At 62.7% G+C, this 20263-nt stretch overlaps 3 protein-coding genes and 1 non-coding gene across 6 annotated transcripts; 2 read left to right on the top strand and 2 right to left on the bottom strand.

Moving 5' to 3' along the window:
* Nucleotides 1-493: 493 nt before the first annotated feature.
* On the bottom strand, nucleotides 494-600 carry LOC113845708 (U6 spliceosomal RNA). Its single transcript, XR_003501438.2, has one exon. It is a non-coding gene; the product is annotated as a U6 spliceosomal RNA (small nuclear RNA).
* A 287-nt stretch (nucleotides 601-887) lies between these two features.
* Nucleotides 888-9443, top strand: MED16 (mediator complex subunit 16). Its single transcript, XM_027472525.3, has 14 exons — nucleotides 888-1150; nucleotides 1625-1732; nucleotides 1864-2033; nucleotides 2601-3032; nucleotides 3670-3775; nucleotides 4409-4564; nucleotides 4692-4903; nucleotides 5146-5352; nucleotides 5757-5967; nucleotides 6175-6308; nucleotides 6469-6661; nucleotides 6918-7134; nucleotides 7474-7557; nucleotides 8645-9443. The coding sequence occupies exons 1-14, from the start codon at nucleotides 1015-1017 to the stop codon at nucleotides 8769-8771; spliced, it is 2493 nt and encodes an 830-aa protein (XP_027328326.1). The 5' UTR covers nucleotides 888-1014; the 3' UTR covers nucleotides 8772-9443.
* Nucleotides 9444-11070: 1627 nt separating this feature from the next.
* On the bottom strand, nucleotides 11071-13246 carry CFD (complement factor D). The gene is made up of 5 exons (XM_027472539.3): nucleotides 13087-13246; nucleotides 12723-12876; nucleotides 12404-12548; nucleotides 11815-12072; nucleotides 11071-11557 (listed from the first exon to the last, which is right to left on the bottom strand). The coding sequence occupies exons 1-5, from the start codon at nucleotides 13151-13153 to the stop codon at nucleotides 11360-11362; spliced, it is 822 nt and encodes a 273-aa protein (XP_027328340.1). The 5' UTR covers nucleotides 13154-13246; the 3' UTR covers nucleotides 11071-11359.
* A 1899-nt stretch (nucleotides 13247-15145) lies between these two features.
* On the top strand, nucleotides 15146-19551 carry PLPPR3 (phospholipid phosphatase related 3). Of its 3 annotated transcripts, XM_072029110.1 has the most exons (8): nucleotides 15146-15247; nucleotides 15786-15883; nucleotides 16094-16279; nucleotides 16383-16512; nucleotides 16782-16977; nucleotides 17052-17109; nucleotides 17231-17404; nucleotides 17479-19551. In XM_072029110.1, the coding sequence occupies exons 2-8, from the start codon at nucleotides 15809-15811 to the stop codon at nucleotides 18742-18744; spliced, it is 2085 nt and encodes a 694-aa protein (XP_071885211.1). In that variant the 5' UTR covers nucleotides 15146-15247; nucleotides 15786-15808; the 3' UTR covers nucleotides 18745-19551. The 3 variants fall into 3 exon arrangements, with proteins under 3 accessions (XP_071885211.1, XP_038024998.2, XP_027328329.3); XM_038169070.2 differs by lacking the exon at nucleotides 15146-15247 and having other exon boundaries at nucleotides 15622-15883; nucleotides 16383-16504; nucleotides 17479-18483; XM_027472528.3 differs by lacking the exon at nucleotides 15146-15247 and having other exon boundaries at nucleotides 15625-15883.
* Nucleotides 19552-20263: the final 712 nt, after the last annotated feature.

Raw genomic sequence — 20263 nt, 5'->3', positions numbered from 1 at the left:
GGGCCTTGGGTGCGGGTTGGTCTGAGGGGGGGGCACAATGGGAATGGTGGGCCCAGGGGACAAGGAGCCAAGGGGACAAGGAACCCATGGCAACAATGGGCCCAGGGGACAACGGGCCAGGGGGACAAGGAGCCTGTGGCAATAACGAGACCAGGGCAACAAGAAGAAGCCCAGGGGACACTGAGCCCATGGCAATAATGAGCTGGGGACAAGGAGCCTGTGGCAATAATGACCCCAGGGACAGTGAGCCCAGGGGACAATGGGCCAGGGGCACAACAAGCCCAGGGGACAAGGAGCCCACGGCAATAACGAGACCAGGGCAAGAAGAAGCTCAAAGGACACTGAACTCCATGGCAGCAGTGAGCCCAGGGGACAATGAGCCCAGGGGACAATGAGCTGTGCAAACAATGGGTCCAGGGGACAATAGGGGACAATGAGTGCTGGGGAACAACAAAAGCAGTGGCAGCAGCCAGGCCGGAGCCCCCCGCGGCCCCAAAATATGGAACGCTTCACGAATTTGCGTGTCATCCTTGCGCAGGGGCCATGCTAATCTTCTCTGTATCGTTCCAATTTTAGTATATGTGCTGCCGAAGCGAGCACGAACCCTGCTTCCCCCGCGGCGCTATTTAAAGTGTCATCACGGAAAAATGTTAAGGATAGGGTGGCGGAATTTTTTATTCGTTACTAGTCCCATTCCTGCTCCTCAGCTTCCTTCCTCGACAGCACGCCCCGACTTCCTCTGTTTTCACCCCAATCTCCCCAAATTCCACCGTTTGCTCCCCTCCCGCCGCCCCCTATGCCTTCTGGGTAAATCTTTATGCAAATGACCCCCCTCTGCCTCCCTCCCCAGTCCTCCCAGCGAGGACCTCCGGCCCGGGCTGTCCGCGGCGCTGCCTGAGCGGCGGCGTCAGGCGCGCGGCGGGCGGGCGGGGTCCTCGGGGCGGCGGCGGCGCGGGGCCCGGTAACAGGCCCCGGTCCCCCCGGTAGGCCCCGGACCCCCCGGCAGGCCCCGCCATGGACCTGGCCTACGTGTGCGAGTGGGAGCGGCGGCCGAAGAGCAACCACTGCCCGTCCATCCCGCTGGTGTGCGCCTGGTCCTGCCGCAACCTCATCGCCTTCACCACCGACCTCCGCAACGAGGAGGAGAAGGGTGCGGGGGGGGGGGGGGAGGATCAGCGCGCGGGGAAAACACCTCACGGGTAAAGCTGCGTGGCGAGGGTATCGCGATATGTGGGTAAAATAAACACGGCATAGTTAAAGCGTGTGGGCATCGCGATATGGCGTGGCTCACGCGACATATCGTGGGTAAAATAAACACATCAGAGTTAAAGCATGTCGAGGGCAACGCGATATGTCGAGGGCAACGCGATATGTCACGGCTAATGCGATATGTCGAGGGCAACGCGACATGTCGTGGGTAAAATAAGCACAGCAGAGTTAAAGTATGTCGTGGGCAACATGATATGTCGTGATTAACCCATGTTGTGATTAGCCCTTGTCGTGGTTAGCCCATGTCGTGCTTAGCCCCTGTCGCGGTTCCCGCCTCCACGGGGGCTGCATGGGGTCGGGTGCCCGCGGGGCGGCTGGTGACGGGGGCTGCCGTCCCGTTGCTCCCCCCGCGCAGACCTCACCCACATGGTGCACATCATCGACACCGAGCACCCCTGGGACGTTTACTCCGTCAACTCGGGGCACGCCGAAGTCATCACCTGCCTGGAGTGGGACCAGTCGGGTGAGCCCGGGCCCCGCGCCCCGTCCCCGTCCCTCGCTGCGGGGAGCCCGTCGTCGCCTCGCAGCCACGCGCTGAGGGGCTGTGCCTGCCCGCACCACGGCTTCGTTTCATGATTCGTTTCTTGTCCGCAGGCTCCAGGCTGCTCTCCGCAGACGCCGACGGCCACATCAAGTGCTGGAGCATGACCGACCACCTGGCCAACAGCTGGGAGAACACCGTGGGCAGCATGGTGGAGGGAGACCCCGTGGTGGCCCTGTCCTGGCTGCACAACGGCGTGAAGCTGGCTCTGCACGTGGAAAAGGTGCGTCCCAGCCCCGCGCTGCTCAGCAGGGCTGGCTGCGGTCATTAGGACTGGTGTAATTAGCGGTCATTAGCAGAGTCACGGCTGTGGCAGGGTTTTGCTCTGCGTGTTTCTGCGCTGCCGTGGGCTTCTTCCGTAGCCTTGGGCGGGTCAGGTTGGGGAGTTTGTCGAGGCAGAAGCAGAGATCAGTGTCCCAGTTGCAGCATGGGATGCCTCGGTGCTGTTGGTGCTGTCAGCCTGCCTTTCTCACTGTCTGCCCCAATTTCTCAGGCTGTGAAATGGAGACAAAAGCATTTCTTTGCCTACCAGCAGTGCTTCACAACAGACCTGTTCGAGGTCGTGGGGTTTGATCCGGGGGTTTGATCCTCAGCTCTGCTGAGGGCTCGCTGTCTTCCTGCTGCTGCCTGTAAAGCTGAACCCGCTCAGGGCCAGGGCAAGGCCCTTCCCCGGGGTCTCGCAGCAGCGTCGGGTGCGTGAGCTCAGTGACCTGCCTCTGGTCAGGGGCTCGGGGAGCTGGAGGCGCTCTGCAGACACAAACGTCCCCGTGTCCCTGCTCTCCGTTCGCAGTCCGGGGCATCCAACTTCGGCGAGAAGTTTTCTCGGGTGAAGTTCTCGCCGTCGCTGACGCTGTTCGGAGGGAAGCCGATGGAGGGCTGGATCGCAGTCACCATCAGCGGGCTGGTCACCGTCTCCCTGCTCAAGCCCAACGGGCAGGTGCTGACGTCCACGGAGAGCCTGTGCCGGCTGCGCTGCCGCGTCGCCCTGGCGGACGTCGCCTTCACCGGCGGGGGGAACATCGTGGTGGCCACGTCGGACGGCAGCAGCACCTCCCCCGTGCAGTTCTACAAAGTCTGCGTCAGCGTGGTGAACGAGAAGTGCAAGATAGACACCGAGATCCTGCCGTCCCTCTTCATGCGCTGCACCACGGACCCTGCCCGCAAGGACAAGTACCCAGCGATCACCCACCTGAAATTCCTGGCTCGGGACATGTCGGAGCAGGTGAGCCGTTGGTGTTGAAACAAGCGGGAGCTCCTCAGATAACAAAGGAGAGAGCTGCTTGTCCCAGCCCGGCCTTCCCCACGTGGCTCTAGAGCAGCGGTCGTGTCCTGCCATGCCCTTTGTGTTTCTTGTTGCTGTTTCTGGAGCCTCAGCTGAGCAGCCTGCACTTAGAAGGTGCGGGGTGTAATGGCTGAGCCCTCCAGTTCCTGGAAAAGCTCTCTGCAAAGCCCCGTCCTTCATTAGCCTGATTATTTGCTGCTTTGTTTGCTTTATGCCCCTGCCGCTGCTTGGTGCGGGAGTTCTGAGCTGTTCGGGAGGTTCTGGGGCACGAAGTCTTTCATCTTCAGGTCTCAGCTTCAAAGCAGTCCCCCTCCAGAACTCAGAGCTCTGGATCCATATGACTTAATTTAGTAGCTTAACTCTATTTGCCAGGGTATCGATAATGAGATTGTGAAAGTTAAGTGACCCGGGGAGCCTGAGCTCCTCTCCTCTTCCCCGTGGAGAGGATCGAGTGCCGTGCTGGAGAACGCCACGTGTGCTCCGGCTTCAAAGTCGGTTCAGCTCCTGCCCTTTCCCTTTAGACCAATGCACGGGGACGGCGTCAGCAGGTACAGAAGCACGGGTTTCTGTTCCGCAGGTTTTGCTTTGTGCCTCCAACCAGAACAGCAGCATCGTGGAGTGCTGGTCTCTCCGGAAAGAGGGCTTGCCTGTCAATAACATCTTCCAGCAAATCTCTCCTGTGGGTGAGTTTCAGCACCTGGTACTCTTAAAAGTAGGAGCCTGGTGTGAGAGAAAGAGCAGTGCGGGTTCCCAGACCCATTACCACGTGGATGGGATCATCCGGAGTCCTGTATTTATTTTTCAGGTATTCTTGGTCATGTTCTGTTCCATCCGTTTGCATCTTAGGCAACAAATTGCTGGTTTCCAGGAAGTGGTTCAATTGCTACTTTCACTCAGTAAAACATTATCTGTTTTGCTGCGCAACCACTCTTCCTGCTGAGAACAGAGCAAGCTGAGTCTTCTCAAGGAAAAAAAACGTGCAGCAAGCAAGTGGCTCAGTCGAGCTGCCCGGTCTGCATCTCCCTTCCACCTGATTTCAAACAAAATCAAACATCCACGTTTTGCTCCAGTGCAATGCAAAGGATCATTGTACATACAGATTTATTACTTGCTGCCAGCAGAGCCTTCCATCAGAACAGGAGGAGCAAAACAAGTCGTAACTTGTGCAGTTACTGAGCTCAGCCCAAAAATGGGGAATACGCTGGTGTGGCAGAATGGCTGGACAGCCTGGTGCGGGCAGAGATCTGGGACTGGGGGCTTTTTCTGCCCCCAAAGCCAGAGGTGGTAGTGAGAGATGTCTCCTTTGTTTCCCACAGTGGGAGACAAGCAGCCCATGATACTGAAGTGGCGAATTCTGTCTGCCACCAACGACTTGGATCGGGTTTCGGCTGTGGCACTGCCGAAGTTGCCCATCTCCCTAACCAACACGGACCTGAAGGTAGCGAATGACACCAAATTCTTCCCTGGACTGGGTAAGGAGTCTGTGTTGCTCTTTGGGTGCTGTGGTGTTGCTGCAGGAGCTTTCGGTGGCTCCTTCTGTGGGCGAGGTTACACAGGGGAAAGTTTTCTTCCTCACCTGTGGCTGTCTTCTCTCCGCAGGTCTGGCTTTGGCTTTTCACGATGGCAGCGTCCACATCGTTCATCGCCTGTCCCTGCAGATGATGGCTGTCTTCTATGGCTCTTCCTCCCAGCGCCCCGTGGACGAGCAGACTATCAAAAGGCAGCGAACTGCCGGTCCCTTAGTGCACTTCAAAGCCATGCAGCTCTCCTGGACATCTCTGGCCTTGGCTGGCATTGATAGCCACGGGAAGGTACTGGATTTTTTAGCTGTGGGGTGTGCGCTTTTGTTCTTTATCTCTCTGATTGGTGATGGATCATTGAGAAAGACTCTGGGAATGTTACCTGCAGCTGTGTGAGCCATGTTAAACAGGGCGGGGTGAATCCCATTGCGGTGTCTTTGGGTCAGGAGCGAGCTGCAGGTCACCCAGTGGGTTTTGTGGAATGTTTTCAACCCAGTTCCTGATGCAGGCTTTCCTTTGCCTCCTCCGTTCAGCTGAGCATGCTTCGTATCTCCCCTTCCATGGGCCACGTGCTGGACATGAACACGTCCCTGCGTCACTTGCTGTTCCTGTTGGAGTACTGCATGGTGACTGGCTACGACTGGTGGGACATCCTGCTCCACGTCCAGCCCAATATGGTCCAGAACCTGGTGGAGAAGCTGCACGAGGAGTACATGCGGCAGAGCGCGGCCCTGCAGCAGGTCAGCGGGGCCTGGAGCTCCCTGTCGCACAGAGGGTGGGCACAGGGAGGGGTCTGGGTGCCTGGGAGGCAGGAGCAGTAACTGCGGGAGCTCAGAGGGCTGTAACAGCCTGGCCATGCTGTCTTTGCCTGAGCAGCAGTTGGGTTGTGAAGGACCTGTTTGTGCAGTGTTCGTTGTCACTGCCATGAATGGGTCTCGACCTGTTGGAAAGCTCTGGTGAGCTGGTGGAGCCACTTTTTGACAGCTTCTGTCAGCGGGTCTGGAACAGTGGCACTGTTTGTACGTGCACAGAACCATGTTCACTACTCCTGTCATTCATGTAGCAGAAATAGAGAAGAGAATAATGAGCTTATCCTAATTCTACCTTCACTTTGACTTTTTCCTGGTGTCTCCCTGTCACTCAGGTCCTCTCCACGCGCATTGTTGCCATGAAGGCGTCTCTTTGCAAGCTCTCCTCCAGCACGATAGCCCGTGTGTGTGACTACCATGCCAAGCTGTTCCTGATTGCCATCAGCTGCACCCTGAAGTCGCTGCTGCGCCCGCACTTCCTCAACACCCCGGACAAGAGTCCTGGGGACCGACTCACAGAGATCTGCTCCAAAATCACAGATATAGGTAGGTGGTGATAACGTCAGGCGTTGCCTTCTGAGTGTTCTGCTTGGGATTGTTCCCCTTTCAGATTTGATGTAAAGCGTCACAGGCTCATGGTGGCTTCCCGTGTCTGAGGAAGGGGAGGGTGGGACCTCTTCCCACACCACACGGACAGGAGGTGAAGCTTGGATCCATCTTCTTCCTGAGCCAGATGTCCTGCTTCTGTTTCAGACATTGACAAGGTGATGATCAACCTGAAGACAGAGGAGTTTGTCCTGGAGATGACCACGTTGCAGTCCCTGCAGCAGCTCATTCAGTGGGTGGGAGACTTTGTGCTCTACCTGCTGGCCAGCCTGCCTAACCAGGTGAGAGCCTGCGGGCCTGAGGACAGGCGGTCTTAGGAACCTCCGCAGCATCCTCTGGCCACGAGTTCTGCGGGTGTCTGCTGTTGAAAAAAGGGAAGGGAACAGTGTTTCTGTCAGTCTGTGCCCAAGTCCCAGTCTCAGCTGTTTTTCCCCTCTGCAGGGCTCTCCCGTGCGGCCGGGCCACAGCTTTCTGCGCGACGGAGCGTCCTTGGGCATGTTCAGGGAGCTGATGGTGGTGATCCGGATCTGGGGGCTGTTAAAGCCAAGCTGCCTCCCTGTCTACACAGCAACCTCCGACACCCAGGACAGCATGTCCCTCCTCTTCAGGCTTCTAACAAAACTCTGGCTGTGCTGTAAGTGTTTGCCGGTTTCCCCGAACAAAAGACTCTTCCTTAATGTGGATTGTGCGTGATAGAATTAATTGTGGGGAGTGACTTCTGAGTGGGCCTGTAGTGTTTAGAAAGGGCGAGCACAGCTGCCAAGTTTATTGTTTTCTGTGCTGTGTTGGCGGATGGTGGAGGAAGCTGCACGGAGTTCTCTCGATCTGTAAATGAGAAATTTAAAGATCACGCTGGTTCTCTTTCACTCTCTGCCTTATTTTCCATGCAGGTCGTGAGGAAAATCACATAACAGAGCCAGATGATACCCTGATAGATGAATGCTGCCTCCTGCCCAGCCAGTTGCTCATTCCCAATATTGACTGGTTGCCTATCAACGATGGCATTATCAGCAAGCTGCAGAACAAACAGCTTGTCCGGCTGCAGTTTGGAAAAGCTCCTGGGCTCGTTGGTCACACTGTCTCTTCCCAGTTTGATGCCTTTGTAAGGTACAGAGATCTGAAACAAATCTCTCTCTTTCCATCTCTGAGAGGTCAGTGGATCTGGGGCATCTGTTATGACGTGAGCCAAGAGAGTACGTCCTCTGTGCCTGAATTCCTTTCTCAACTTGCAGCTGATTAGTAATTTAAAGTATGAAAAGAGGTGGCAAAAGGAGGGGGTGAAATGCTAGTTCACGATTAGATCTGTGCAAGCATGCCCTTGAATCCAGTGGCACTTTACGGACTAGGTAGTCAAAGCCTGGGCCCCATCGAAATGCAGCTCGCTGTCCTGGAAACAGCTTTTTGAGACAATATTCTAGAAAAGTTGCCGTTCTTTTTCCTATCCAGGGCACCTGGACAGCCCAAAATTGATCATCTGAGAAGGCTCCATTTAGGAGCATACCCCACAGAAGAATGCAAGTCATGTACCAGGTAAGCGATGCAAACATAATCCCTTAGATGCAGAGGAGGTCTTGGCAGAAACTCAAGCTGTTCTTTTTGTCATTCAAAAGCTCCTGTAGTCTCTGTTTACCATCCCAACTGGTATCCCAGTAACATTTCATGTGAATTACGCCTGCAGGAGGAAATGCTTCGTCTAAAATAAGGCTTTTCATTTACGGCACTACAGCTTGCATTGAAAGAAAGCACTTGTGGTTACGTTTAAGATATCCCTAATCTGGAAGACCAAGATCCTTAAAATGCTTATTGAAGAGCAGTGTGACTGGCTCAGGATAGCTGCTGCTATCATTGCAGCGTGGCTGTTAAATTAAAAATCTTATTGCTTTGCCCTGCAAAGTAACCCCAGCTCTTTGAGAACTAACTACATTCTTCACTGCCCATGATTGAACTGCTTTTCATCTGAGGGCTGGATATAGCAGCATGGAATAAATACAATACTGCTTTAACAGGAAGAAAAATAGGAGAGCAGTCAGATTACATGAGTAAACAGAGATCTGAATCTATATTAGTGATAGATCCCAAGCTAAGCTTGCAGGTCTGTTCTTGGAGAGGAGGTGGTGAGAGGGAATACTCACAGTATCCATGGTACCATTTGGGGAAAGTTTTTCAAGCTAGGTTTGTATTTAAAGTCCTTTTGTGCTGTCCCTTCATCCACTCTCACAAAAGAGCCTGAATTTTGAAATAATGGTGCAGGGAGCAAACATCCATCTGATCATGTGATTGAATTAGCTCTAATTATTGGTTTTAATAGAAAGTCTCTGTAGCAGATCATTTTTATAAGATGAATGTCTGCTGTTTCATGTATAAATAGCAGCTGGGGGCTGTTGTCTTGAAGACAGCCTTCTGTTCCCAGATAACCTCTCTTCATTTAAGATAATTGCTCACATGGTTTCAGCTGGTTTTCAGTGCTCACAAACATCACCTGCAAATGACAAAAGCTCGTTTCCTCCTCAGATTCCTTGATCCCCCTGTGATCTGCACAGAAGCTCCAGCACTGCTGGCTTGTTTCCTGGGCCCCTGTGGCTGCTGTGCTGAGTCGCCCCTCTCTGCTTCCTTCCAGGTGTGGCTGTGTTACCATGCTGAAATCGCCCAACAAAGTCACGGCGGTGAAGCAGTGGGAGCAGCGCTGGATCAAGAACTGCTTGTGTGGGGGGCTGTGGAGGAGGATGCCTCTCAGCTATTCCTGAGAGCGCGTTCTGGGGGGCACGGAGAGAACAAGGGGTGCCGCGTGGACGAGCGCGGAGCTTCCTCCCCTGACGGTGTTTGGGACCAAGGAGCAGCAGCTCTTCTGAGCTCTGAAAGCTCTGTCCTGGTGCTGCCTGCCAGGCAGTGCCAAGGGCTGTCCAGCAGTGCTGCTGGGTTTTTCTTGCATTGATTTTTCTGCTTCACCCCTTTTTGTCCTTAAAAAATAGAGGGGAGGAAGAAAAGGAGTTTTTTTACAGAGACTGGCTGGAAGGGAATCCCAAAGGCAGCGTCAGCTGGAGGAGAGAATCCTGCTGCCTTCCTGGGGCTCTGCGCTAGCACAAGGAACGGCCGAGCTCTGGGTTCAGCCCTCGCACAGTGGTGGTGGGTGGTAGCTGGGGGTAAACAATCCCCAGTGAAAGGGAAACAAACACCCGGCACCTTGGGGAATGGGGCACGGGCTCCTCCATTCCTCTTTCCTTGCACTTCTCCATCCTTTGAGTGAACTTGCTCCTTGAGGGGAAGCTTCACTGTGCATCCTGTTGTAATTAACGGAGCCATTTCTTCCCCCTCTGGAGGAAGGGATGTGAGCCTTGCTGCCTGGAGCAAACCCCTCCCCTTGGCTCTCACTGAGAGCCAGCAGTTTTTTTGTAAATAAAGGTTCCCCAAATTTTGTACGGGCTGTTCGGTTTGTTTTCAAAACTTCAGCACTTTCATGTGACTTTTTGTGCGGCCTGTGTCCAGGGCTGTTTATGTATGAACAGAGGAGAAGCAGGAGAGCTGTTCATTGCATCCCTATTAGGCAAGGAGCTGCAACCACTTGCAGAATTGGATGGGAAATTAATGTTTTTGGCCTTCTGTGAGGTTATTATGGACACAAGGGGAGAAAACATGAGGTAATTAAGATTGTTGTAAGTCTGCAGCTTTGGGCAAAGCCGGACGCTTCCAGCATGTTTGAGGAAGAGCTTTCCTAGAACAGCTCCGTCCTGTGCTCAAGGTCAGACATGACTCATATCACACCTCTGCCTCGGTGGATTGTGCTCAACCACCCTTTTGTTGGGTGCTGCCGTTGGTAGAAAAGCCAAACTCACAGAGCTGATGTTACATCTGCGGGGACCTGCCCTGTCCTGCTGACATCAAACCACGCTGGGGGTGCTCAGCAACTTCACTGAACCGGGCAAAAATCTGAGTGCTTGGACAAAGCACAGCGAGGAGGCTTGGAGCTGATCTGTGGCTTGGCCGAATTCCCACCCAGCCAGAAAACTTCGGGCTGTCCTCGGAGACCACTTGAGGGAAAGAATGAGCCATTTTTTTAATATATTTATATCCCTCTGGGAATGGGTTTTCATTTATTAGTGAAAAATCAAGCTGATGGCAAAGAGCTTGGCTCTCAGCTCCATTTAATGCATTGCTGTGTGGAGACGCTCTGCCTTGCTATTCTTCTGGTAATTAAGGAAAATCAAAAGGCTAATTAGGAAGCTCCAACTCCTTGTTAAGGCTCCTTTCCCCTGTAAGTAAAACTAATCAGCCTGGGCCCTCGCTCGTTTCCTGTTTCTCAGAGCAGGTTTGGGGTTATTTAACGTGCGGTGGCACGTGGAGGGAGCGATGGGTGGGCTCCTCTGCCTCGCGCCCTGTGCTGGCGGGGCAGGATGCTCTCCTTCCCCCGATGGATGCGTTAGGGCAGGGTGAGCAGCTCTGCTCTGCTCCCAGCCCTGCCGTGATCCCGCTGCCAGCGGGATGCTGCTGGTCCCAGCTGGGCTCTGCTGGTCCCAGGACTATGTCGGGGCTCTGTGCCAGCCCTGGGGCCCCGTGGCTGGGTCTGGGGCCAAGGACCGGGGTCCTGAGCGTGCCAGCAGCACCGCACGCAGCTCCTGGGCCTTACTGGATGCTCACACAAGGAACCCGGGGCTGGTCCCAGCTCCGGACCTCACCGTGCCGCAGGATGCGGCCCCCGCGCTCCCACCCAGGGCACTGGGCTCAGGGCACTCGACCACGGAGTGCGGTGATGGGAGCGGGGCCAGGAGAGGTGCTGGGGCTCGGGGGTCCGTGTGCCCCTCCAGGAGAGCCCAACGGGGGTGAGCAGTGGTGGGAGGGCACGGGGGGGCTCAGCACACTGCGGGGGGGGGGACGGGATTCACACACGTGTGACCGGAGAGGTGAGGATGGAGACGGCACGGAGCAGCGATGGGGAGGGTGGGGGTGCCCCGGGGGCTCAGCACCCACCCCCCAGCTGTGTGTGCACCCCCCACACGGTGCTCTCACACTGTTCCCCCCCCAGCCCCGCTCAGCCCCAGCAGCTCTGCGGCAGGAGCAGTGATTGCTTTATTGCAGAGGGTCGCGGTGGGCGGTACGGGCGCGTTCAGCAAAGCCTGCGGCCTGGGCACCCCCCCCCTCCCCGGGCATCGCCCAGCCCCCGGCCAGCCCCTGAGCCTCACGAGCAGGAGGCTGGGGACCCCCTGCCCCATTTTGTGCCCCCTCCCGGCCTGGCGGTGTGGGGGTGCTCGGGGAGCCCAGCGCCCAGCGGCGCAGCAGCGAGGGCCGGGCCGGCAGCAGCAAGCCGTGGCGTGGAGCCGGGTCCCTCCGTGAGCCCGGCTCAGCGAGCGGCCTCGTCCCCGGCCTCGTCCCCGGCCTTGTCCCCGGCCGCTGAGGCCATGACGCCGTCGATCCAGGTGGCGTACGGGGCGATGCGGGTGTAGATGGCGGGCTTCTTGTAGTTGCCGCAGACCCGGGAGCCGGCCGTCACCACCCCTTCGGCCACGCCGTTGCAGACCAGGGGGCCCCCGGAGTCTCCCTGCAGGACAGGGGCTCAGTGCCGGGGGGGGCACTGCTGCTGCTCCCCCCGCTCCCCACCTCGCTCCCTCCCTGGGGCTGCAGCCCCGTCCTGCCCCACGGCCCCGTCCTGCCCCACGGCCCCGTCCTGCCCCACGGCCCCGTCCTGCCCCACATCCTCCCCCCCAGCCGGAGCTGTTCCCACCCAGGCCCCCACGGGGGTCGTCAGCCCCAGCCCACGGCCCTGGGTCGGGGACAGGAGGCTGAGCAGGCCGGTACCTTGCAGGTGTCCTTCTTGCGGGAGTCGGTGCACATCATCTTCTCGGTGATGGTTTGGTCGTGGCGGGTGCGGTGGTTGCAGAGCTCGCGGCTGATCACCGGCCGCTCCACCTGCTGCAGCTTGTCCGGCCGCCGCCCGCTGTGGGTGACGGTGCCCCAGCCCGCGGCCTCGCACAGCGTGTCGGCCTCCACGTCCCTGTCCTCCCGCTGGAATGGCAGCACCTTCACGTGTGCGTTCAGCTCCGCTTTCTCCTCCAGCTGCCACCAAGCAAAGGAAGGGACCGGGCTCAGCGGGACACGGCCCCGGCGTCGCGCCGGCCTCCCCGAGCTCCCAGCGCTGCCTCCCCGCCTGCAGCCCCCAGCATGCGGCCGGAGGTCGGAGACACGTCGTCCCAGAATCACTGGGAAACGGCCCAAAAATCCATGGCAGGGGGAGCGGGGATGGTCCCACGGGCTGGGAGGGGGACAGAGGGGACCGAGCGCTGCGGTCAGCCCGGCCTCGAGGGATTCCTCCCGGCACCGGCAGTGACCCCGCGGGGTGAGCGCGGTTGGGGTGCTGAGGGCGGTGGGGAGGGGGCACCCCACGCACCTGGAGCAGCAGGAGGTCGTCCCTGTTGTTGTGGATGTTGCTGCCGGGGTGGGCGATCTGCGCGCGCACCCGGTACAGGCGCTTGTGGGGCTCCGGCTCGGTCAGCGAGTGGGCTCCCAGCAGGACCTGGAAGAGCTTCCCGTTCCTGCAGGGGGGGCAGGGTGGGGGGCTCGGCACCACTGCGGTGGGGCACGGCACGGGGGGGGCCGCGGGCTCACAGAGAGACCCCCCCCCAGGGAGCTGGCAGCCCCCCCGGGGTCCCGCAGCCCCTGCCCGGCCGCCACCGTGGGCACCCTGGCACTGCCCCCCCGGCACTCACGTCCCCTCGGTGCAGTGCGCGGCGCTCAGCACCCACTGCTCGGCGATGAGGAAGCCCCCGCAGACGTGCTGCCCGTCCAGCTGCAGCGAGGCCATGTACGGCCGCAGGTGGGGCCTGGCCTCGTAGCCCCCCAGGATCCGTCCCCGGGGCTGCGCTGCGGCGGGCGGGAGAGAAGCAGAATGAGTTGGGGGGCACAGCACTGCAGGGCCCCCAGCCGTGTCCCCCCCACCCGGGGCTGCTGACACAAAACCACCAGCAGAGCCCAGAACCGCCCTGGGGATGCCCCAGTTTGTCCCTGGCCCCCTCCCGGGGATGCCCCAGTCCATCCCCGTCCCAGTATTGGGGTGCAGAGGGGGGCACTCACCATTCACCACGGCCCCCAGCTGCAGGAAGAGAGCGAGGACGAGGACGGGAGCAGGACACGGCCCCATGGCTGCAGTGGGGAGCCTCCGACCCGGCCGTGGGGCTCGGCAGGGCTGGGACTCGCTTTTATGTCCAGTTTGGGGCCGCGGAGAGGGGGGGAAGGAAGGGGAAAAGGAGGGGGTTTCCGCAGCGTGAGGAAAATATCGAGAGTGTCTAAACATTCAGGTTATAAAACAGGTCAAGAGTTCTCAGCACAAACAACGCTGGGAGGAAGCAGCCTTCCCCAGCTGTTGGATCTGGCACGGGCAGGAGGGGATTTTTGCATCGTTGGCCCCCAGCACGGGGGTCACTGGTTGCTGTCCCGGGGGGTGCTCGGGGGCCACGCAGCCGAGCGGAGCCGTCCTGCTCCATGGCCCCAAATACCCCCAGGACAGTGGGACTGGGGTCACCAGCAGCTGGCTTGGGGTCCCCAGGCAAGAGGCAGGACCCAACCCCACACCCGGGGCTGTTTTTCTTGCCCCGAGCCCCCCCCACCTGCAGACCCCCGGCTCCTGCCCAGGCAACACCAGGACCTCGGCAAAACCTCAGCAGGATGGAGACGGGGGCAGGACGGGGGGCTCGGGGCCGGCTGCACAGAGGGGCTGTGGGGGACGAGGTGCAGGGGGGGCGAGGCACTGGCATCGCAGGGGGCTCATTCCCAGCCGCCCCCTGGTCCGGCTGTGCCCAACGCGCTGCCCGCGGGCTGCCCCGGGCTGGCTGCGTGCCCCCCGCGGGGCCGGGATCTGGGATTTCCATCAGCGGCGAGGAAGGAAGCCTCGGCTGCAGCCCACGGAGCTGCTTCTCACACACAAGTTTTATTTTGATTTTTATTTTTTTTATGTGCCTGCTGTTTTTACAGCTCAAAAATCGCTGGGTTTGATTCCGGGCTGCCGTGCCAACGTCCCGGGCTGCGGCTGCACCAAAGCCGCCCAAATGCTCCCGGGGTCACCGCGGCCACGCGGGGCTCAGCAGGACAGGCACCGGCATGGGGGGGGGGGGGGGGGGACACAGCTGCTGCCACCCCCCCAGCCCTACAGATGGGGTGCGGGACGGGGGCACACGGGGTGAGCGGGTCCCTGCGTGGGGCAGCTGCGGCCTCGCCTTCAGCCCCCGGGTTTTGGGGAGCTCGTGGCCACGGGGCTCGGACCCCCGCAGGAGGAGGGTGCCGGGGGGCTCAGTGCGGTGGGGGGGCTCCGGGTTTGCTGGGGGGGGGGGGGATTTCTGCACTTTGGGCCCGTGGAGCCGCATGGAGAGCGGCTTAGCCGCAGCTTTCAGCCGCTCGGGATTTAAACGTTAAATGCGCCGGGAGATTTCTGCCCACTTAGGGCCGAAAATGGGACGGGGGCAGCGCTGCGGTGACCCCCGGGGCCTGAGCGGGCTCCAGGGCTGCACCCCGGGGTGTGCGAGGGGCACGGGGCCGGGATCCACTGCGGGTGGGGGGCACGGGGGGGGCTCGGTCCTCCTCCAGAGGGGCTGGGAAGCCCACGAGGGGGCAAGGGGAGCTGCACCCTGGTTCCCCAGCCCTGAATTTGGGGGGATTTGAGGCTTCGACCAGCGGCTGAGCCAAGCTTGGGGGTGAGGGGGGGGCGGCGCGGCCACACGAGGCCCAGCAGCTGGGGGCTGCACCAGGGGGCAAGGGGCTGGGGGGGGGGGGAAAGGGGCTGGAGATGGGGGCTTGGCATGGCCCTGGCCCCCCAGTGCCAGAAGCAAAGCCCTGGGGGGGGCAGAGCAGCACTGGGGGGGGCACAAAGCAACTGGGGGGGGCACACAGCAGCACGGGGGAGCCGCCCCCGCTCGGTGCCGCGCCCCCCCCCCGGTCCCTTTGTCTCGCACCCGACCCCCCCCCGCTCCCCTTCCCCGGCCCCCCCCGGGCTCCCGCGGCCGCCCAAAGCCCCGAGAGGGGCCGGGAGCGGCGGGGCGGGGCGGGGGGCGGTGGGGGGCGGCGGGGAGGAGGCGGCGGCGGCGGAGGAGGAGGAGGAGGGGAGGAAGCAGCCGCTCGCCGCGCTCGGCCGAGGCAGAGCATCCCCGCTGCAGCGGGAGCCCCGCGGACGCCCCCGCCCCGCCCGGCCCCCCCCGACCCCCCCCGGCCCGGATTCGCCCCCCCAGGGGCGGCTGCAGCGGAGGTGAGTGGGGGGCGCGGGCGGCGGCGGAGGCACAAAGGGACGGGCCCCCGCCCCGACACGGCCCCCCCCGAGCCCCCGCCCGCTCCTGCGGCGCGCTCGGCCCCGGTACTGCCCCCCCGGTACTGCCCCCCCCCGGTACTACCCCCCGTTATCACCCCCCCGTTATCCCCCCTCTCGTTCTCCCCCCCCCATTATTGCCCCCTCCCTTACAGCCCCCCATTGCTCCACCCCCCTCGTGCCCCCCCCCCCCTTTTTGCACCCAGGACTTGTCAGAAGTTTCGGGGGGTCGGGGGGGGCGCCCCCGTCCCCCCCCCTCCCCGGCCGGGCTCTGCGGGCGGCACGCCCCCTCCCCACGCCCAGCGCAGCGGCGCATGTCGCGGCAGAGGGGTCTGTCGCGACAGCCGAGCCTCCGCCCCACCTGTTGTCACAGCCCCCCCGGAGGCTGGGAGGAGGTGGGGGGGGGGCAGCGCGACCCCCGTGCAGTGGGGGCCCCCCCGTGGGGCCGAGCGCCGGGGTGACGCCGGCTGCCCCATGGCAGGGACCCCCGCCCGCCCCAGCACCATGATCTCCCCGAAGGACAAGGCCAAGGTGCCCAAGGACAGCATGACGCTCCTGCCCTGCTTCTACTTCGTGGAGGTAGGTGTGGGGTGGGCGGGGGGCTGCCGCGGGGGGGCTGCAGCCTCGCCACCCCCGTCCCACCCGGGTTGTGGCTGCGCATCCTCGGGGCTGCTCGGTGCACGGCTCCGCGCCCGGCCGGTGCCCCCTGGGGACCCCGGGCACCCAGCGGGGGGCTCTGGAGGCTGGGGTGGGCGAGGAGCCCCCACCGACCCCCCCCGGCCCCCCCAGCTGCCCATCGTGGCCTCCTCCATCGTGACGCTGTACTTCCTGGAGCTGACCGACCTCTTCAAGCCGGCCAAGGTGGGCTTCCAGTGCTACGACCGCGCGCTCTCCATGCCCTACGTGGAGACCAACGAGGAGCTCATCCCGCTGCTCATGCTGCTCAGCCTGGCCTTCGCCGCCCCCGCCGCCTCGGTGCGTCCCGGGCCCGTCCCGCTGCTGGGACGGGGGTCGGGGGGGGCTGGATCCTGCCTGGGCCGGGTTTTGGGGCCCCTCTGAGCTGCCGGTTCCCCCCCAGATCATGGTCGGGGAAGGCATCGTGTACTGCCTGCAGTCCAGGCTGAAGGGACGCGCCGGGGCCGAGGGCAGCATCAACGCCGGCGGCTGCAACTTCAACTCCTTCCTGCGCAGGACCGTAAGGTTTGTGGGTACGTTGTGCCGCAGCCCGGGCAGCCGTGCCCTCCTCGGGGGTGTCCTGGGGCTGGGGGGGACGTGGGGGCAGCCAGGCCCAGCAATGCACAGCTCTACCCACTGCCCAGACCCCCCTCACCGGACCCTTCCTGGTTGTTTTGGGGTGCCCTGGGGCTGGTAGGGGGTCCCTGGATGCCCCATGTGGACTGGGAAGGGGCGCATGGGGCCCCATCCTGTGCAGGGTGGGGGTGACACCACCAATCCCCCCCCGCTCTGCCTCCCGCAGGTGTCCACGTGTTCGGGCTCTGTGCCACCGCCCTGGTGACGGACGTGATCCAGCTGGCCACCGGCTACCACGCGCCCTTCTTCCTGACCGTCTGCAAGCCCAACTACACGCTGCTGGGCACCCCCTGCGACGCCAACCCCTACATCACCCAGGACATCTGCTCGGGCACGGACAAGCACGCCATCCTGTCCGCCAGGTACGTGCCGGGGAGGGGACAGCCCCCCTGTGTCCCCCCCCGCACTCAGCAGCTCCGCTTTGTCCCCGCTGCAGGAAGACGTTCCCGTCCCAGCACGCGACGCTGTCGGCGTTCGCGGCCGTCTACGTCTCGGTGAGTCCGGGGACCGCGTCGCGCCACGCGCTTCAAGGCTGCTTGAGCCCTGCAGAGCCCTGCGTGGCCGGGGGGAAAGGCAGCGGGTGCCGGTGTCCTGATGTCCTCTTCCCCCCCCCAGATGTATTTCAACTCCATCATCTCGGACAGCACCAAGCTCCTCAAGCCCATCCTGGTCTTTGCCTTCGCCATCGCCGCCGGCATCTGCGGCCTGACGCAGATCACGCAGTACCGCAGCCACCCCGCCGACGTCTACGTGGGCTTCCTGATCGGCTCGGGCATCGCTGCCTACCTGGTGGGTGCTGCCGGGCGCGGGGGCTGCATGCCGCGCGCCCCGGCCCCGCTGACCCCGCGCTCTCCCCGCCGCAGGCGTACCACGCCGTGGGCAACTTCCGCGCCCCCACGGAGAGGGCCCCGGCCCCGGCGCCGGCCAAGGACGCGCTGCGGGCGCTGACGCAGCGGGGCCACGACTCCGTGTACCACCAGAACAAGTCGGTGAGCACCGACGAGCTGAACCCGCAGACGCGGCTGGAGGAGGCGGCGCGGCCGGTGCCGCGGGAGAAGAACTCCCTGGGCAGCCTGAAGCGCGCCAGCGTGGACGTGGACCTGCTGGCCCCCCGCAGCCCCATGGGCAAGGAGAACATGGTGACCTTCAGCAACACCCTGCCCCGCGTCAACACCCCCTCCATGGACGACCCCGCGCGGCGCCACATGACCATCCACGTCCCCGTGGACGCCTCCCGCTCCAAGCAGCTCATCACCGAGTGGAAGCAGAAGTCTCTGGAGGGCCGCAGCATGACGCTGGCGGAGGAGGCGGGCGCGCTGGGCCGGGGCGCCGGGGACGCCGACGAGGACGTGCCCCCGTCCCTCTACCCCACGGTGCAGGCGCGCCCGGCCGAGCGGGCAGCCATGGGGCCCCGCGTGCTCATCCAGCCCCGGCCGGGCGCCTCGCAGCTGGTGCACATCCCCGAGGAGAGCCAGGCGGGTGCCGGCGGGGCGGCCGGCGGCGGGGCGGCCGTGAGGGCCAAGTGGGTGATGGTGGCGGAGAAGGGGGGGGCGCAGCGGGTGGCCAACCCCCCGCGCCTCATGCAGGTCATCGCCATGTCCAAGCAGCAGAGCATGGTGTCCGTCACCCCCAAGCACTCGGAGACGTCCTCGTCCTCCACCAGCTCCGACTCCTCGCAGTACCGCTCGCCCTCGGAGCGCGACAGCTCCAGCATCATCACCATTGACGCCCACGCGCCCCACCACCCCGTCGTGCACCTCTCCGCCGGCAACGGGCCCTGGGAGTGGAAGTCGGCCCAGAAGGGGCCCGAGGGGCCGGACGCCTACGAGCTGGGCGAGATGGGCAAGGATTTCCGGGGCTTCCGCCCGGCCAAGAGCGCCGGGGTGTCCCCCGGCTCCTCCGTCAGCGACATCGAGCAGGATGAGCCGCGCTACGGCAGCCTGGCCACCATCAACGTGGCGGCGGGGGGCGGCGGGGAGCGGGGGGACGGCCCCCCCGAGGGGCTGCTGGGCACGGCCAGCCGCGAGTCCACGCTGCGGAGGAAGCCGGCCGAGAAGGACGGGCACACGGACAGCGAGGCCGACAACTACTACAGGAAAATGCAGGCCAGCCGGAGGTTTAAGGACTGAGCCCCCGCCGCCTGCCCTCTGCCCTGCCTGGGGGATAGTGGGGGGGGTCCGTAATTGCTGGGCCCTCTCCCGTGGGGAGGTGGCAGGACGGGGCTGTCGTTAGCATCGGGGTGACAAAAAGCTGGGGCCAGACACCTTCACCCCCCCGGGCAGCCGAGGGGTGCGCGGGACCCCGGGGAGCGCAGAGGGGGCTCCGCGCCCCCGCCCGCCCGCAGGGGCTGGGCGTCTCCAAGCACTTTGGACTTTACTTCTCTCTCTAACACAGGTGCTGACATTTTGGGGTGTGGGGGGGTAATTTATTCTGACTCTGGCATTGTAAGTCTGTGGGGTGGGAGGGGAGCAAACAGCATTAAAGGGCTTTGGGGGGGGGGGGTGCCATGGGGCTCCTGGCTCATGCGGGGGCTGCACGTTGGCTGGATCGTTCTGGGGGCAGGGAGATGGGGGACGGTGCTGGGAGGGGGGTGTTTGTCCAGGGCCCGAGCTCTGGGCGTTAGGAGCGTGTAAATACTGTGCTGGCTAAAGTAGAGTGTGTACATTGGGTAGGGAAGTGCTGGGGGTGGGGGGACGACAACCGGGGGGGGGCACGGGGCGCAGCCTGCCCGGCCAGCCCGGGTCCTGCCAGCATCAGGGCACCCACCTGGGCTGGCAGGAGCCCCCCGGGGGAATTCCCTGTGCATGGGGTCCTGGGGGGGGCTGGGAGCTGCTGGGGAGGCAGCCCTTGGGGGGGGGTCTCCAAGCTGTGAATGCATCGGCCAGGCAATGGCTGAACCTGCTGTGGTCTGAAAAGGAATAAAAATGTGAATGTGCCCCTGCTGGGCCGCGTCCTTGGGGGGCACAGCTCCAGAAGGGCTGGGGAGGGGGTGTCTGCGGGGCACGGCCAGGGCTCAGCGGTGCTGCCAAGGTGGGGTGTGGAGGATTTGGGCTCTGGGTGGAGTGGGGGGGCCCCAGCTGAGCCGTGCAAAAAGCAAAAAGCCCCTGCCCCGTCCTTTGTCCCCTGCGAGAGGCAGCCCCCACCGCGCCCCCACACCTCCAGGGGGGCTCGGGCTCCTCTCCACCCCCCCACGGACCAGGAGCAACCAGCTCCAGGCTGCGGCCCATGAAAACCAGGCGATGACGAGCAATGACGTTAATACAGCTCGACGCGCCACCACCCCGCTCGACCCCCAGAGGGGCCCCCGGTGCGAGGGGCTTCGTGACCCCGGCATCGCCGCCACGCGCAGGACGTGGGGACCCCGCTCGCATCGAGCTCGGCTCCGGAGCCGCCCCGGGAGGGACGTGCGGGCGCTGCAGATTCTGGCTGTGTTGCTGTGGCAACGCCGGGGATGCGGGCACCCAGCTCGGCTCCCGCGTGGCCCCCTCCTCGCCGCGCTGGCCTCCACGAGGACGGCGTCCCCGCATTGTCCTCGCATTGTCCCCACATTGTCCCCGTGTCATCCCCGGCCTCCTGCGAGGGCACCGCAGAGCCCTGGGGGTTGCCGGGGGTGTCAGGGGGCTCAAGGCACCCACAGTAAAGGCAGCC

Source organism: Anas platyrhynchos, chromosome 29 (assembly GCF_047663525.1).
Source record: "Anas platyrhynchos isolate ZD024472 breed Pekin duck chromosome 29, IASCAAS_PekinDuck_T2T, whole genome shotgun sequence".
Lineage (NCBI taxonomy): Eukaryota > Metazoa > Chordata > Aves > Anseriformes > Anatidae > Anas > Anas platyrhynchos.
Note: the sequence above shows the minus strand (reverse complement) of the source record. Positions and strands in the feature narration are given on the sequence as shown.